General features: G+C 40.5%; 1 protein-coding gene across 3 annotated transcripts in view; it reads left to right on the forward strand.

Annotated features, from left to right (window-relative positions):
• ACSS3 (acyl-CoA synthetase short chain family member 3) overlaps positions 1-18675 on the forward strand; it is a 194733-nt gene that overhangs the window by 141837 nt on the left and 34221 nt on the right. For all 3 annotated transcript variants that reach the window (XM_061415644.1, XM_061415642.1, XM_061415645.1), the window contains 2 exons: positions 7329-7410; positions 9865-9987. In XM_061415644.1, the coding sequence (XP_061271628.1) occupies positions 7329-7410; positions 9865-9987 (205 nt within the window). The remainder of the gene's footprint in view (positions 1-7328; positions 7411-9864; positions 9988-18675) is intronic.

Below are 18675 nucleotides of genomic sequence, written 5' to 3' on the forward strand. Positions count from 1 at the left end.
TTTGATTCCTGGGTCAGAAAGATCCCCTGGAGAAGGGAATGGCAACCCACTCCAGTATTCTTGCCTGGAGAATTCCATGGACAGAGGAACCTGGCAGGTTGAGCAACTAACACTTGGAAAAAATATTCTTTAAGAGGAACTCCACATTCTCAATTGGATGGGTTGTAATAGAACTCTCCTTTTCACTCTGGGAAGACTTAGGGAAGATATCACAGGCTGGTAGCATTTGACCTTATATTTGAAGGATGATAATCAACACCTTAGATCTGGTAGACAGAGTGCCTGAAACAGTATGGATGGAGATTTATAACATTGTGCAGAAGACTGTGACCAAAAACATCCCAAAGAAAAAGAAATGCAAGAAGGCAAAGTGGTTGTATGAAGAGGCCTTACAAATAGCTGAGAAAAGAGAAATAAAAGGCAAAGGAAAAGGGGAAAGATATACCCAACTGAATGCAGAGTTGCAGAGAATAGTAGGAAGAGAAAAAAAGCCTTCTTAAGTGAACAATGCAAAAAATAGAGGAAAGCAATAGAATGGGAAAGACTAGAGAGCTCTTTGAGAAAATTAGAGATCGCATGGGAACATTTCATGCAAAGATGGGCACATCAAGGACAGAAGAGGCAAAGAACCTAACAGAAACAGAAGATATTAAGAAGAGGTGGCAAGAATGCAAAGAACTGTACAAAAAATGTCTTAATGACCCAGATAAACACGATGGTGTGATCACTCACCCAGAGTCAGACATTCTGGAGTGTAAAATCAAGTGGGCCTTAGGAAGCATTACTATGAACAAAGTAGAGATGATGGAATTCCAGCTGAGCTATTTCAAATTCTAAAAGATGATGCTGTTAAAGTGCTGCCATAAATATGCCAACAAATTTGGAACACTCAGCAGTGGCCACAGGACTGGAAATGGTCAGTTTTCATTCTAATCCCAAAGAAGGGCAATGCCAAAGAATGTTTAAACTACCATACACTTGTGCTCATTTCTTATGCTAGCAAGGTAATGCTCAAAATCCTTCAAGCTATGTCAACAGTATGTGAACTGAGAGCTTCCTGATATAACAACTGGATTTAGAAAAGGCAGAGGAACCAGAGATCAAAGTGCCAACATCTGCTGGATCATAGAAAAAACAAGAGAACTCCAGAAAAATATCTACTTTTGCTTCGTTGACTAAAGCGTTTGTGGATCATAACAAACTGTGGAAAATTCCACCTTAAAGAGGTGGGAATTCCAGACCACCTTATGTGCCTGGTATGTATGTGGTCAAGAAGCAACAGTTAGAACTGGACATGGAACAACAGACTTGTTCCAAATTGGAAAAGGAATACATAAAGGCTGTATATTGTCACCCTGCTTATTTAACTTATATGTAGAGTACATCATGTGAAATATTGGCCTGGATGAATCACAACCTGGAATCAATATTTCCAAGAGAAACAGCAACAACCTCAGATATGCAGATGATACTAATGACACCACTCTAAGGAACTAAGAGCCTCTTGATGAGGGTTAAAGAGGACAATGAAAAAGCTGGCTTAAAACTCAACATTCAAAAAACAAAGATCATGGCATTCAGTCCCATCACTTCATGGCAAATAGAACAGGAAAAGAGGAAACAGTGACAGATTTTATTTCTTGGGCTCCAAAATCACTGAGGATGGTGATTGCATCCAGGAAAAGAAAAGAATCTTCCTCCTTAGAAGAAAAGCTGTGGCAAACCTAGGCAGTGTTTTAAGAAACAGAGTGATCACTTTGCTGACAAGGGTCTATACAGTCCCAGCTGTGGTTTTTCCAGTAGTTATGTGCAGATGTGAGAGTTGGACCATAAAGAAGGCTGAACACCAAAGAATTGATGCTTTTGAATTGTGGTGCTGGAGAAGACTCTTGAGAGTCCCTTGGATAGCAAGGAGATCAAACCAGTCAATCCTGAAGGAAAGTGAATTTTGCTTAGTCAAGTCTGACTCTTTGCAACCCCATGGACTATACAGTCCATGAAATTCTCCAGGCCAGAATACTGGAAGGGATAGCCTTTCCCTTCTCCGGAGGATCTTCCCAACCCAGGGAACTTCCCAACCCAATTGAAATCGAATCCAATTGCAGGTGGATTCTTTACCGGCTGAGTCACAAGCAAAGCCCATCTTGAAGGAAATCAACCCTAAATATTTATTGAATGGACTGATGATGAAGCTGAAGCTCCAATACTTGGCCGCCTGATGTGAAGAGCCAACTCATTGGAAAAGACTCTGATGCTGGGAAAGATTGAGGGCAGAAAGAGAAGGGGACGACAGAGGTTGAAATGGTTGAATGGACATGAGTTTGAGCAAACTCTGAGAGATAGTGAAGGACAGAGAGGCTGGGGTCCTGCAGTCCATGGGGTCACAAAGAGTCAGGACTTAGTGACTGAACTTGCAGACAACAAAGCATTAACCAGCATGTTTCTTAGTATTTTCAGAAAATTTCCTTCCGTCTACCTTTCCAATGAATTTTTATGTTATTGTAACTACAGAAAAAAAAAATATTCTTTTTCTAAGTAAAACCTGCATTTAATATAGAATAAGCATTAGGTTAGCAACAAGAAAAGTGTTACTTTTGAATACTGCAGAAAACAATTCTGCTCTAGTTCATATACACCTAACTTTTTTTCTGGAGACTATTGCTTCTCTTATAACATATTTTATACATATTCATGTACAAAATCACTGATACTTCCAATTCTGGAACTCCCTCTTCTTTCTTGCTTTGCATTAGGACCGTTAAGTGTTACCTTCCAAGGTTCCTTCTTTAGAGTCTCTTTTCAATATTCGATTAACATTTGAATTTTTCAATTCACCAGACTTTATTAGTGAAGAATCGGTAGCATTCTCTTACTTTATCCTACTAATTATCAACTGCAACTTCATATCTTGCTTTCCTGCCTGTTCCTCAGTTAGATTTGGGGATAATAAAGAAGTTTCCTAGGGGCATCTCAAAAATGACTCAGGACCAGACACATATGCCATTTGCCACAGATCCATACCTTGGCTGGTGATGAAAAAACTTCCCTTCCAAGAGTTCCTGATAGTATAGAGTTTAACCATCTGCTGTAAAACTTGCCTGACAAATTTTCTTGAATATAAAAATTCAAGATGTTTTGATGTTATGTCATTAATTTAATGGATTAGACATCATTCTTTACAGTCTTTCTCCCTACATGTATTCTGCTGCTAAGTCGCTTCAGTCATGTCCGACTCTGTGCGACCCCATAGATGGCAGCCCGCCGGGCTCCCCCATCCCTGGGATTCTCCAGGCAAGAACACTGGAGTGGGTTGCCATTTCCTTCTCCAACGCATGAAAGTGAAAAGTGAAAGTGAAGTCGCTCAGTTGTGTCCGACTCTTCACGACCCCATGGATTGTAGCCTACCAGGCTTCTTCGTCCATGGGATTTTCCAGGCAAGAGTACTGGAGTGGGTGCCATTGCCTTCTAAAAAAGTACTAAATTTCCTGTAATATACAATATGCCAGAATCTCTGTTCATCTTGGAAAATGGTTTATATATATTTACCATTCATGTCTAACACAGTGACTGAGGAATGCCAGACACTCCACAAATACGCGATTGAGTGCAGAAAACAAATGCATGAGTTAATGTGTGCATGAATGAATAAATTAATTAAATGGTCAAAGAATTCTTCTGGTGTTTTCTTCTTTAACTGTCAAATCTCCACCCTCTCTCCACTGGCTACTTCTGCTTAAGTATTTCACGTCTTAAATCTGCCTGTCTCTTCATTAAACCCCGATTTTCTTCTCTCCTTCTGGTCACCCACAAACTTTTAAAAAGTATAGTCTAACCTTACCGTCTGCACTTTCCTGATTACTCTCTGATCACTGCAGTCATTTCAGCTCCACTCTGCAGAAATGGCTGTCCTGAGGGAAATTCACAATATCTTGGTCACTGAGTTGCATGACCTCTGTTGAATCCACTTGGAAAATAATTTGCCCTTCACTTGACCTTGTTGAACACTCAGTATTACTAAAACTCTGCTTGGGAGGCTCTTCACATACGAGTGTCTCCTGGTTCTCATACAACTCTGATTTTCTTCTTTTTCTTCATGGTCTTTTTTTTTTTCTTTTTCTTGGTCCCTCTCTAAGACTCATATTTGACCTTGTATTTCTCCTTAATATTCTGTACTCCTCTCCATGGATCATACTCTTGCTGTGTTATACTTAATTCCCAGGGTCTATAGGTGTATCCAAACTTAGGCAAACCTTTCTCACAGATGATATAAAAATTCCTGCTGTCCCTATTCTTCAGAAAATTTGTGAAGATATTTAAAGTTTTGTGCAGTGGCTGAGAAAGCAAGTATCCTTAAAGCTTAATTTTTCTGAAGGAATTGCTATCTGTACTTGTAACCCTCTAGACTTTAATTAATTATAAGAATATAATCTATCTGTTAGGCTTCTCTGGTGGCTCACATGGTAAAGAATCTGCCTGCTATGCAGGAGACCCAGGTTGGATCTCTAGGTCAGGAAGATACCCTGGAGCAGGGAATGGCAACCCACTCCAGTATTCTTGCCTGGAGAATTCCATGGACAGAGTACCCTGGCAGGCCACAGTCCATGGAGATGCAGAGTCAGACATATCTGAGTGACTAACACATACAATCTATATGTTACTAATCGCTAGTATCAAACTTTTTCAGGAAGTAAGAGAAAACAGATCATCAGGATGTCTTCTTTTATGAATAGAGACTGCAAACTTAATCAACTTCTGGGAAGTGTAAGATTTCCTTTTCTCTCCAGGAACACTCTTACCAGAAAATGCTAAACTCCTGGTCCAATGTGCACACACTGAACTAGGTATATTGTAGGCCACTAGGAAACGCAGCCCATCCTAGAGGAAATCAGTCCAGAATATTCACTGGAAGGACTGATGCTGAAGCTGAAACTCCAATACTTTGGCCACCTGATGCCAAGAACTGACTCGTTGGAAAAGACCCTGATGCTGGGAAAGATTGAAGGTGGGAGGAGAAGGAGATGACAGAGGATGAGATGGTTGGATGGCGTCCCCGACTTGATGGACGAGAGTTTGAGTAAGCTCCAAGAGTTGGTGGACAGAGAAGCCTGGCATGCTGCAGTCCATGGGGTCGCAAAGAATCGGACATGACTGAGCTACTGAACTGGACTGAGGAAACGCAGCTCACGTTCTGTACATGAAGTACTAACTCATTTGGATTATTATTGCAGATCCTCAGAAGTCTCTGTTTACTGGGAAGAGGCCGTGCATGGATGTTGGAAATCTTACATTTGGGGTAGATACAATGGATGAAACACTTGAACAGCATGTCCTTCTGTACTCATTGCTCTTCGTATGGGCAATGTTACGTGTTTAAGAATTTGGATCAGCAGTTCTGTGTATCTCTGTATCAGGTGGAACTAAGTAAAAACTGCTCCCCCCTCTACCCAACGTGTACATTCAAATGTACCTCAGACCCCACCCAGCTCTGCTGTCTCCAGTACAGCCTAACAGAGAAAAGTCAGTTAAAGGACCTGAAGGGACTGTGTGCTTCAGCTTGCTGCCTTCCTGCAAATTAGCAATGAACAGTAATAGTAACAGCAGTAACGATACAGCAGCATCTCTGTGGTTTTTAATTTCTCAGGTTATAAAATGCTTTCCCGTGTGTTTTATGAAACGATACGAGGTCCAGAAACACTGGGGTCACAGTTTTCCTCCGTCTTAAAAAAGTACAAAAAGGAGACAGCAAGGAAGAGCTGTGGGCAGGCTAACATGGGGGAAAAGGATGGTCCTAGCTGGTGGCTGACCCCAACGGGAACAGCATTTTCTCCTGACAGAATGTGAGAATACAATTCAGTGTCTCGGAAGTCTAGGACTGGGGTTGGAAGCGGCTGATGTTGCCTCATGTTGGCAGTCTCCGCGTCTGCCTCCCTTTCCATTTCCCACCTCAGCACTGGGAAATCACTGCTTCACTTGGTGTCTTTTGTGAGTACCAGAGGGTAGGGTTTTGAAAATCTTTAAATTGACAGTATCTGAATTTACAAACTATAAAGCATCTCAAAAGTTTCTGTGTCCAGAAAGTACACTGAGCGGTTATTTTTGATAGGTGGTACTTCCTGCAGGGAACTGGTATGAGAATTTACGTATTTATTCATGTAAAGATAGGTAGCTAGGTATGGGCTTCGCAGGTAGTACAGTAGTAAAAAATCCGCCTGCCAATGCACGAGGCACAAGAGACGCAGTTTTGATCCCTGGATCTGGAACATCCTGTAGAGTGGGAAATGGCAGCCCACTCCAGTATTCTTGCCTGGAAAACTCCATGGACAGAGGAGCCCGGCGGGCTAAGCCCACAGGGTCACAAAGAATCGGACATGACTGAGCACACATGCGTGCAGATAGAGGTGAGCCCTTGTCATATGTGTGTGCTTAATTGCTCAGTCGTGTCTGGCTCTTTGGGACCCCATGGACTGGCTTCTCTGTCCATGGGGATTCTCCAGGCAAGAATATTGGAGTGGGTTGCCATGCCTTCCTGCAGGGCATCTTCCCAACCCAGGGATCGAACCCAGGTCTCCCACGTTGCAGGCAGATTCTTTACCATCTGAGCCATAAGGGATCTTCCCAACCCAGGAATCAAACTGGGGTCTCCCACATTGCAGGCGGATTCTTATGTATAATCCCTGTTTAATATTATGGGAAAAAAGAAGGAAATTGAAGAGGAAATTGATTACAAAGAACAGATATATGCTATCTTCTATTTTATATGCTCACATGTCTTCATGGGTTCATAGGGGTGAGAAATAACATAGGTCTGGATTGTCATGAAAAGGAAGAACAGGAGATGGAAGAGTGGGGAGACACATTGATTGTGAAGATAAGACTATGCATGGGATGTTTCATTGGATCATCTCACTGCACAACGAGACTGGCAAACGTGGCAGTTGGTACCTTGATACGTCAAAAATTTTTTTGATTTATTTGCCTATGGTGGAAGGAAATTTCCCTTAAAAAGTAATATAATGATGCATTTCTGGTTCCTTTTTGCAGATGTTATCCTTCTTACCAAAAGAGTGATTGATGCTAATCACTATCTGAATGCCAAGATGCCTTTGGTGCCCCTCTCAGAAACTACAGTTACCCTTCCGTGAATTTGCTATGTCTTGGTCAGCTGCTTCACCCTCAGTTAGACATGATCTATCTATCAGGTTTAGGGGTTACAATTCAATGTGGGACTTGAATTGTTCTTACTCATCATGGCGGAAAATGAGTACTTCTAATCAATCTGTCTTTACTACCACTTTCGTCCTAATTCCCATGCTCTGTTTTTATACAAGGTTGCCATTACCACCTGGAGCTTTTTCAGGACTCTGGAAGAATCAAGAGGCATTCAAGCATTTATACTTTGAAAAATTTCCTGTAAGAATTTTATTATTCTTTTTTTAAACTCACCTTACATACTTCTCTGTAGTTCTCGCCTATTACATTAGGGAGCTTACTCTTAGAATCATGGATCGCAAAACTACCCTTAAAGGTTATCTGGACCAGTTTCCATACCTCAGAGGGAAAGAATGCCCAAAGCTCAAATGTCTAAATAAGTCATTTTAATATTTTTTAAATCAGTTTCTGGACATAGAAATATCTCAGTTTCTCTTATTTTTTTTCTGAAAGTTAACAGCCTTTGATGGCACCCCACTCCAGTACTCTTGCCTGGAAAATCCCATGGACGGAGGAGCCTGGTAGGCTGCAGTCCATGGGGTCGCTGAGTCGGACACGACTGAGCGACTTCCCTTTGCTAAACTAAAACTTTTGGAGACTTTCTATATGATTTCTTGCATTGGATTTCTCCTCACAGACTGAGAACACTTGATCAGAACTGGACAGTTGTCATTAGAACCTCATTAATGGTAAAGAACCCACCTGCCAGTACAGGAGACATAAGAGACATGGGTTCGATCTGTGGCTTGGGGAAATCCCTTGGAAGACGAATGGCAACCCACTCCAGGATTCTTGCCTGGAGAATCTCATGGACAGAGGGGCCTGGCGGGCCACAGTCCCTAGGGTTGCAAAGAGTCGAACACGACTGAAGCAACTTAGCATGCATGCACAACTCCTCTGTATGAGCAAAATTTGAGGAACATTTGTTCTGCTTGCCAGAAATTGTATTTTTTTAATCCCTTTGCCTATTATTGGCATTCATTCCTGAGTGCCCTCTGAGTTCTTTATTTTGAAATACAAATACAGGATAAAGACAGTATACTCAACATCCAACTGTAGTGCTTTGGATAAGAAAAAGTATCTTTTGGCATTCTGTTTTATCATTTTCCTGTTACTCTGTGGTTTATGTTTATAATAGTATGTAATTGATAATACGCAAAAGGGCCCCACTCTCATCTTGCTGCTGTCTTTTCACCTCTATTTCTTTCCCTTAGAGAAATACCTGGTCCTCATTATGCACCGGGTAAAAAAAGAGTGAATGATTAGAATTGCATTAAAAAACAAAGGTGAGTCTAAGTACTTAGCATTCTATCCTTATTATTTGTGAGTGAAGGAAACCTAATCTAATCAACTAGACAAATGACAAGAATTAAAATAGCTTCCTTGAGAAAGACATCTCAGGGTTAAATGACCTCAGTAGCCAAGGTTAAACATGCCCCAAAGGACTGTGGCTGAGAAGATTTGTCTAGAATTGACGCCAATAAGCCCCATCTATCTGCCCGATGGGCCCCAGTCAAATCATCAGAGGACTGATGTGATTAATTACAGCCTGACAGTGACACAGGATATGCGCATGTGGTTTTCAACATGAGCACCTTTAACAAAATGGAAAGCTCCTTCAAAGCCCCATGGACCGTAGTTTATGATTAAACTAGATATAGTGAACCTATACTCTGTCTTGTTACCTCAGCCCTGTCAGCTGAACAGCTCAGAAGGGTTGAGTAACTTGCTCACTGTTTAGAGGAACAGAGCTGACTTTTGGACCTGTAATTTCTGGCTCCAGGGCCCACGTTCTTAACTGTATTCTAGACGGCCTTTCTTGTAGTAATTGCTGTAAGAGTTGCCAATTATTGAGGATTTATGATGTGCGTCAGTCTGCCCTCTTCATATGCTTCGTTCGTCTCATTTATGCTACTCATAGCCTTATAAGGCACGGTCCATTATCCTATTTAATAGATGAGCATACTGAGTTTTAGGAAGATTAAGAAGCACAAATAGTGACTTGCCTGGATTTATCTGGAAGCCCAAGCTCATAATACAGGTATTAACGCAATTCTGAAGCATTAGGGGGAGGAATATTTCTTTCTTTCTAATTTTATTCTTCTTGATTTTTCATTCTGTTGTAACATCTGGACCAGTGAAACTGTACTGCTACTCTGAGTTGACAGAAAATTAAGTTTTATACTTACTATTTAACTATAATTTCAGTGAAGCTCGAGTCCAATCCAAATCTATGTTAATAAATTAGTGGTCTATTTTGTAATTATTAATAGAGAGCTTTAACACCTTTAGAAATTAACACAAGAAATCTATCAAAGAACTACTTTTGCAATACCAAAGCCTACTGGAAATATTGAGCTATTACTTCTCCATTAAAAGAAGAAATTGGGTTCGTAAACTTTGGAACTTTCAGTCCAAATGCTTAGCTTCAACATATATAAGAACACTTTAATTTATTCCTGGATGTCAAGGGAGCAAACAGATTCTATTAATAGTAAGCTTTCAAAACCAGAAGTAATGGAATTCAATAGGCTAGTTGTGAGAAAGCCAAATGCAAACCTATTTTTATCCTATTTTATATTTTACCAAGATTAAAAATAATTACATTACCTAATACTAGATGCTAATCAGACATTCTTTATTCTTTATTTTCAGGGATACTATGACACCATGGATGCTGGGTACATGGATGAAGAAGGCTACGTTTATGTTATGTCTCGAGTTGATGACGTGATAAATGTTGCAGGTCACAGGATTTCTGCAGGTGCCCTTGAGGAGGTATTGATGAATATTGGTCTTTTATTCTAGATAGTATTTAGGGACAAATCTAAGTTAAAGTCAATACTGAGGTTGTCATTCGACCTGAAAATGATCAGGCCCTTCCTCTGAAGCATAGGCTTGGTGGTCACTCAGGTATTTCCCTCACCTTCCTTTCTCTCCTGTAGATTTTCCTCTTCTCCATATTCCTCTGATTTCTGCCTGCATAACAGAGAGGAATTTTAAGCACTTACATGTATTTGTAATTTATGGGAGACTCTGTATACATTTGCACCTCGATCTTTGCTACTTGATTGCTTCTAGCATCTTGATTTGCTCTTGTTTGATAACCAGGTTTGTATATAGTCTTTACTTGGTGTGATATTTAAACATTTTATTGTATTCTTAAATCCTGAGAATTTTCTTCCAATGTAAATTATACCAAGTCTCCAGAAGAGTGTTTTAAAATATTCTTTTTTTTTTGTTTGTTTACTCTAAAATGCTCCTTTTTATTGTGTAATGCTTGTGCTAAGTTGCTCAGTCCTGTCTGACCCTTTACAACCCCATGGACTGTAGCCCACCAGGCTCATCTGTCCATGGGATTCTCTAGGCAAGAATACTGGAGTGGATTGCTGTTCTTTTCTCCAGGGGATCTTCCTGACCCAGGGATCAGACCCATGACTCCTGTGTCTCTCCTGCATTGAAAGTGGATTCTTTACTGTGGAGCTACCTGGGAAGCCCTTATTGTGTAATACTATGAGCCACCATCCCTGGTGCTCAGATGGTAAAGCATCTGTCTACAATGTGAGAGACCTGGGTTCCATCCCTGGGTTGGGAGGATTCCCTCTAGAAGGAAATGGCAACCCACTCCAGTACTCTTTCCCTGAAAATCCCATGGATGGAGGAGCTTGGCGCAGGCTACTACCCAGATCAGATCAGATCAGATCAGTTTCTCAGTCGTGTCCGACTCTGCGACCCCGTGAATCGCAGCATGCCAGGCCTCGCTGTCCATCACCAACTCCCAGAGTTCACTCAGACTCACGTCCATCGAGTCAGAGATGCCATCCAGCCATCTCATCCTCTGTCATCTCCTTCTCCTCCTGCCCCCAATCCCTCACAACATCAGAGTCTTTTCCAATGAGTCAACTCTTCCCATGAGGTGGCCAAAGTACTGGAGTTTCAGCTTTAGCATCATTCCCTCCAAAGAAATCCCAGGGCTGATCTCCTTCAGAATGGACTGGTTGGATCTCCTTGCAGTCCAAGGGACTCTCAAGAGTCTTCTCCAACACCACAGTTCAAAAGCATCAATTCTTCGGCGCTCAGCCTTCTTCACAGTCCAACTCTCACATCCATACATGACCACAGGAAAAACCATAGCCTTGACTAGACGAACCTTTGTTGGCAAAGTAATGTCTCTGCTTTTGAATATGCTATCTAGGTTGGTCATAACTTTCCTTCCAAGGAGTAAGCGTCTTTTAATTTCATGGCTGCAGTCACCATCTGTAGTGATTTTGGAGCCTAGAAAAATGAAGTCTGACACTGTTTCCATTGTTTCCCCATCTATTTCCCATGAAGTGATGGGACCGGAGGCCATGATCTTAGTTTTCTGAATGTTGAGCTTTAAGCCAACTTTTTCACTCTCCACTTTCACTTGCATCAAGAGGCTTTTGAGTTCCTCTTCACTTTCTGCCATAAGGGTGGTGTCATCTGCATGTCTGAGGTTATTGATATTTCTCCTGGCAGTCTTGATTCCGGCTTGTGTTTCTTCCAGTCCAGCATTTCTCATGATGTACTCTGCATCTAAGTTAAATAAACAGGGTGACAATATACAGCCTTGACGAACTCCTTTTCCTATTTGGAACCAGTCTGTTGTTCCATGTCCACTTCTAACTGTTGCTTCCTGACCTGCATACAAATTTCTCAAGAGGCAGATCAGGTGGTCTGGTATTCCCATCTCTTTCAGAATTTTCCACAGTTTATTGTGATCTACACAGTCAAAGACTTTGGCATAGTCAATAAAGCAGAAATAGATGTTTTTCTGGAACTCTCTTGCTTTTTCCATGATCCAGCGGCTGTTGGCAATTTGATCTGTGGTTCCTCTGCCTTTTCTAAAACCAGCTTGAACATCAGGAAGTTCACGGTTCACATATTGCTAAAGCCTGGCTTGGAGAATTTTGAGCATTACTTTACTAGAGTGTGAGATGAGTGCAATTGTGCGGTAGTTTGAGCATTCTTTGGCATTGCCTTTCTTTGGGATTGGAATGAAAACTGACCTTTTCCAGTCCTGTGGCCACTGCTGAATTCTCCAAATTTGCTGGCATATTGAGTGCAGCACTTTCACAGCATCATCTTTCAGAATTTGGAATAGCTCAACTGGAATTCCATCACCTCCACTAGCTTTGTTTGTAGTGATGCTTTCTAAGGGCCACCTGACTTCACATTCCAGGATGTCTGGCTCTAGGTCAGTGATCACACCATCGTGATTATCTGGGTGGTGAAGATCTTTTTGTACAGTTCTTCTGTGTATTCTTGCCATCTCTTCTTAATATCTTCTGCTTCTGTTAGGTCCATACTATTTCTGTCCTTTATCGAGCTCATCTTTGCATGAAATGTTCCTTTGGTATCTCTGATTTTCTTGAAGAGATCCCTAGTCTTTCCCATTCTGTTGTTTTCCTCTATTTCTTTGCATTGATTGCAGAAGAAGGCTTTCTTATCTCTTCTTGCTATTCTTTGGAACTCTGCATTCAGATCCTTATATCTTTCCTTTTCTCCTTTGCTTTTCGCTTCTCTTCTTTTCACAGCTATTTGTAAGGCCTCCCCAGACAGCCATTTTGCTTTTTTGCATTTCTTTTCTATGGGAATGGTCTTGATCCCTGTCTCCTGTACAATGTCACGAACCTCATTCCATAGTTCATCAGGCACTCTGTCTATCAGATCTAGGCCCTTAAATCTATTTCTCACTTCCACTGTATAATCATAAGGGATTTGTTTAGGTCATACCTGAATGGTCTAGTGGTTTTCCCTACTTTCTTCAATTTAAGTCTGAATTTGGCAATAAGGAGTTCATGGTCTGAGCCACAGTCAGCTCCTGGTCTTGTTTTTGTTGACTGTATAGAGCTTCTCCATCTTTGGCTGCAAAGAATATAATCAATCTGATTTCGGTGTTGACCATCTGGTGATGTCCATGTATAGAGTCTTCTCTTGTGTTGTTGGAAGAGGATGTTTATTATGACCAGTGCATTTTCTTGGCAAAACTCTATTAGTCTTTGCCCTGCTTCATTCTGTATTCCAAGGCCAAATTTGCCTGTTACTCCAGGTGTTTCTTGACTTCCTACTTTACTACCCATGGAGTTGCAAAGATTCGGGTACGACTGAGCAACTTCACTTATGAGCTTTTTACTTGTATAGATTCTTGTAACTATCACAAACAAACAGGATAAAGAAAAATTTCAGTGCTGCCAAAGAGTTATTGTGACCCTTCCCATGCCTAACCCCTGGGAACCACTAATTTTTTTCTGTTCCTATGTTGTTTTTGCCTCCTCTAGAATGTTGTATAAATGGAATAATGCAGTATGTAACCTTTGGAGACTGGGTTATTTTACTTGAGATCCATTCAAGTTGTTGTGTGTATCGATAATTAGTCCTTTTATGTTTCTGTGCAGTATTTCATTGTGTAGATGTACTAACCCATTTGTGTGTCCTTCACCATTAAAGGGTTTTTTTTTTTTTTTAATGTTTCTCGGAGAAGGCAATGGCACCCCACTCCAGTACTCTTGCCTGGAAAATCCCATGGATGGAGGAACCTGGTAGGCTGCAGTCCATGAGGTTGCTAAGAGTCGGACACGACTGAGCGACAACTTCACTTTCCCTAAATGCTTCTAGTCTGAGGCAGTTGTAAATAATGCTGTTGTATACATTCAAGTTTTTGTGCAAAAATTAATTTTCATTTCTCTAGGTTAAATACTAATAGTGAGTTTGCTAGGTTACACTGGTAAGTGTATGTTTAAGCTTCTAAGAAATTGCCAGTTGGTTTTCTAGAGTGGTTGTGCCATTTTATATTCCCATACGTAGAGTCTGAGTGCTCCTGTTTCATCTCATCTTTATTAGTACTTGGAATTGTCATTATTCCTAATTTTAATCATTCTAATAGATATGTAAAGGTATCTCATTGTGCTTTAAATTTGCTTGCCTGTAATGACTAATGGGGCTTGCCTGGTAGCTCAGTGGTAAAGAATCCGCCTGCCAACACAGGAGATGTGGATTTTTATCCCTGGGTTGGGAAGATCCCTGGAGAAAAAAAGGCAACCCATTCCAGTATTCTTGCCTGGGAAATCCCATGGACAGAGGAGCCTGGTCCTGGATCACAAAGGAGTGAGACATGACTTAGTGACTAAATAACAGCAACAATGACTAGTGATGCTAGAAACCTTTTCCTGTGTTTATTTGCCATTCATATATCTTTGGTGAAATATCTGTTAAAATCTTCTGCCTATTTTTAAAAAATATATGAACTCCTGGGGATTATATGTATATGTGTATATGATGATGATCTAGTTGCTAAGTTGTATCCAACTCTTGCAACCCCATGGACTGTAGCCTGTCAGGCTCCTATATATATATAAACTCTCAAAACTGAGCAATAAGAAAAAAAAACAATTTTTAAAAAATAGGCAAAAGATTTTAACAGATATTTCACCAAAGAAGACACATATATGTGTGTGTGTGTATATATATATATATATGTATATATATATATATATATAATGTTCTGGATACAAGTCCTATATTTTCTAATCTGTGACTTGTGTCTTTATTCTCTTAAAAGTACTCTTAATAGTGCTTGCTCACTCAGTCATGTCCAACTCTTTTGCAATCCCATGGAATGTAGCCTGCCTGGTTTCTCTGTCCATGGAATTTTCTAGGCGAGAATACTGGAGTAGGTTGCCATTTCCTACTCCAGGGGATGTTCCTGACCCAAGGATCAAATGAACCTGCATCTACTTCATCTGCTGTATTGGCAGGTGAATTCTTTACTGCTTAATGAAGTGAAGTGAAAGTCGCTCAGTCGGGTCCTACTCTTTGTGACCCCATGGACTGTATAGTCCATGGAATTGCCCAGGCCAGAATACTGGAGTGGATAGCCTTTCCCTTCTCCAAGGGGTCTTCCCAACCCAGGGATCCAACCCAGGTCTCCTGCATTGCAGGTGGATTCTTTACCAGCTGAGCCACAAGGGAATCCCAAGAATACTGGAGTGGGCAGCCTATCCCTTCTCCAGCGGATCGTCCCGATCCAGGATTAAGCCATCTTAATAGAGAAAAGTCTAATTCACCATTTTTTTTTTCTTTTATGGATCATGGTGTTTATCTAAGAACTCTTTCCTAAACCAAGGTCATATTTTCTTTTTTGTTTTCACCTAAACATTTTGTAATTTTGTCGTTTACCCTTAGTTTTATTGTTTTACATTTTACATCAATTTACATTTACATTTTGAGCATTTTTTTTTAATATGGTGCAAGGTACAGGCTGAGGATTTTTTAAAATATGGATGTTAATTATTCCTTGTGTCATTTGTTGCAAAGGCTGGACTTTCTCCATTGAATTGCCTTTGCACCTTTGTAGAAAACTAGCTGACAGTATTTGAGTGGATCTTTTTCCAGAGTATCTTCTGTTGTTTTAATCTCTGTGTTTATCTTGTCACCAATACTTTTCTGTCTTGATACTATTGCATTGTATAATGTCTAAGAATTGAATAGTGTCCACAGTTTTCAAAATTGCCCCACTTTTTCAAAATTGTTGTGAATATTCTGTTCCTTTTCCATATATATTTTAGACTGAGCTTTTCTATAGTTAAAATTAATCCTGCATGGATGTTTAATTGCGATTATGTTAAATCTGTAGACAGATTTGAGAAAAATTGATATCTGGATTATAGTGAATTGTCTAATCCATGAATTTCGTACATCTCTCCATTTAGTCTATTTTTTTGATGTTTCATTAACATTTTATTTTTAAGTATGTAGAATATTTTCCTAATATATACCTTCAGTTCAGTTCAGTTGCTCAGTTGTGTCCGACTCTTTGTGACCCCATGGACTGCAGCACGCCAGGCCTCCTTGTCCATCACCAACTCCTGGAGTTCACTCAGACTCACGTCCATCAAGTCAGTGATGCCATCCAGCCATCTCATCCTCTGTCGTTCCCTTCTCCTCCTGCCCCCAACCCCTCCCAGCATCAGAGTCTTTTCCAATGAGTCAGCTCTTTGCATGAGGTGGCCAAAATACTGGCGTTTCAGCTTCAGCAGCATTCCCTCCAAAGAAATCCCAGGGCTGATCACTTTCAGAATGGACTGGTTGGATCTCCTTGCAGTCCAAGGGACTCTCAAGAGTCTTCTCCAACACCACAGTTCAAAAGCATCAATTCTTCAGCGCTCAGCCTTCTTCACGGTCCAACTCTCACATCCAGAGGAAAAACCATAGCCTTGACCAGACGGACCTTTGTTGGCAAAGTAATGTCTCTGCTTTTGAATATGCTGTCTAAATTAGTCATAACTTTCCTTCCAAGGAGTAAGCGTCTTTTAATTTCATGGCTGCAGTCACCATTTAGCTACTGTAAATAGAAGTTAAAAAAAAAAATTGGTTTCCAAATTTTCTTGGGCTTCCCTGGTAGCTCAGCTGGTAAAGAATCTGCCTTCAATGAAGGAGACCTAGGTTCATTCCCTAGGTTGGAAAGATCCCCTGGAGGAGGGGGTGGCAAGCCACTCCAGTATTCTTGCCTGGAGAATCCCCATAGACAGAGGAGCCTGGTGGGCTACAGTCCACAGGGTCACGAAACACAACTGAGGACTAAGGACAGCACAGCACAGTGGATATAAAAATACTGTTGACTTTTATGAACTGATATGTATCTTATGATCTTGTTAAATTTGCTTATTAATTCTAAAAATTGTGTGTGTGTGTATAGATTCCTTGGGATTTTTCTGTGTAGACAATCACGTTGTCTCTCATTAGAGACAGTATTATTGCTTTCTTTCCAACCTGAATGTGTTTTCTTTCTTTCTCTTGCTTTCTTGAACTGGCTCGAATCTCCAGTATACTATTGAGTAAGAGTGATGGTGGCAGTTACCCTTATCTTTTTGCTGATTTTAAACTGAAAGGGTTCAATCTCTTAGCATTACGAGTGATGTCATCTGTAGATGTTTCTAAAGATGAACTTTATCAAATCAGATTTCCTACTATTCCTGATTTGCTAGGTTTTTTCTTATTTGAATGAATGTTAAATCTTGTCAAATGCTTTTTCTACCTCTATTGCTTTGATTGTATGGGTTTTCTTTTTAAGCCTATTAATATGGTGAATCACATTGATTAATTTTTAACTGTTGAACAATCTTGCACTACTTGGGATAAGCTTTATTTGCAGTATATTATTGTTTTAATATATTGATGTTTTAAAAATTAGAGTAATTTTTCTTGATCTGAAGTCAACTACTGATAGTAAGCATTTTTTTAATAGTGTTAGTATTGTTTATCTTTTCCATTTTAATATATATGGATCATTATATTATATTTATCTTTTCCATTTTGATATATATGGATCATTATATTTCCCTTCTTGTAGATAACATATAGTTGGGCCTAGTTTTTATTTTAATCCAATTTTACAATTTATATCTCTTGACTAATGTTTTTTAAGACCATTTACATTTAAATCAAGTGTTGATATATTTATGTCTCCAGGTTTATTATTAGCTTCCTTTTTTCCTTTTCTCTTTTTATTTCCTTCATATTATATTTTCTCCCCCCTTTTTTTTTTTTGGTTAGTTATTTTTGGCTGCGCTGAGTCGTCATTGCAGCACGAGGGCATCCTCTAATCGTGGCAAGCAGGGGCCACTCCTTGTTGGGGTGCGTGGGCTTCTCATTGTGGTGGCTTCTCCTGTTGCAGAGCACAGGCTCTCGGCACACGGACTTAGGAGTCGTGGCACACACACGGCCTTGGTTACTCTGCAGCACGTGGAATCTTCCCCAGACCAGGGATCGAGCCCATGTGCCCTGCATCCCAGGCAGATTCTTAGCCACTGTACCACCAGGGAAATCCCTCTCCCTTCCTTTAAGTCGTTTGGTTGTTTTTTTGTAACTTCCATTTCTTTGCTGAGAACCTCTCCATTCATTCCAAGGGTGCTTGCCCATACCTTTGGGTCATGCTGCTGTGGGGTTTTTAATATTTATCTTTGTTAATTTTACCCTTAATGTGTAAATGTGATGTTCTGGGTCAAAAACAGATTTCTTAAGGCTAAGTGCTCTCTTACTCCAGGGCTTATCCCTATACCCAACAAGAGCCTATGGGAAATTTCCCTACATAAACACACCATAGATGAGAGACAAGGAAAATAACTTTTCTCTGCTTATAATCCCAGGGACAGGGGAGCCTGGTGGGCTGCTGTCTATGGGGCTGCACAGAGTCAGACACGACTGAATCGACTTAGCAGCAGCTGCTGATAAAGAGGCAGGAGGCACCTATGCTTCACTCTTCCTAAAGAGGTCTCCTTGGTAACAAAGAGCTGGAATCTAAACTCCAGCTCTTTGATATGTACATAACGTCTCTCCAGGAGGCAGATAGCCCTGTGTGTCTCTACCTTTATAACCTAGAAATGTTTCCAACTTCTAAAACCCTCTTTTTTGACATGTAAATACCGAGGAAGATAGTGAGCCAGT

The sequence above is a fragment of the Bos javanicus genome, chromosome 5 (assembly GCF_032452875.1).
Source record: "Bos javanicus breed banteng chromosome 5, ARS-OSU_banteng_1.0, whole genome shotgun sequence".
In the NCBI taxonomy this organism is placed as follows: Eukaryota; Metazoa; Chordata; class Mammalia; order Artiodactyla; family Bovidae; genus Bos; species Bos javanicus.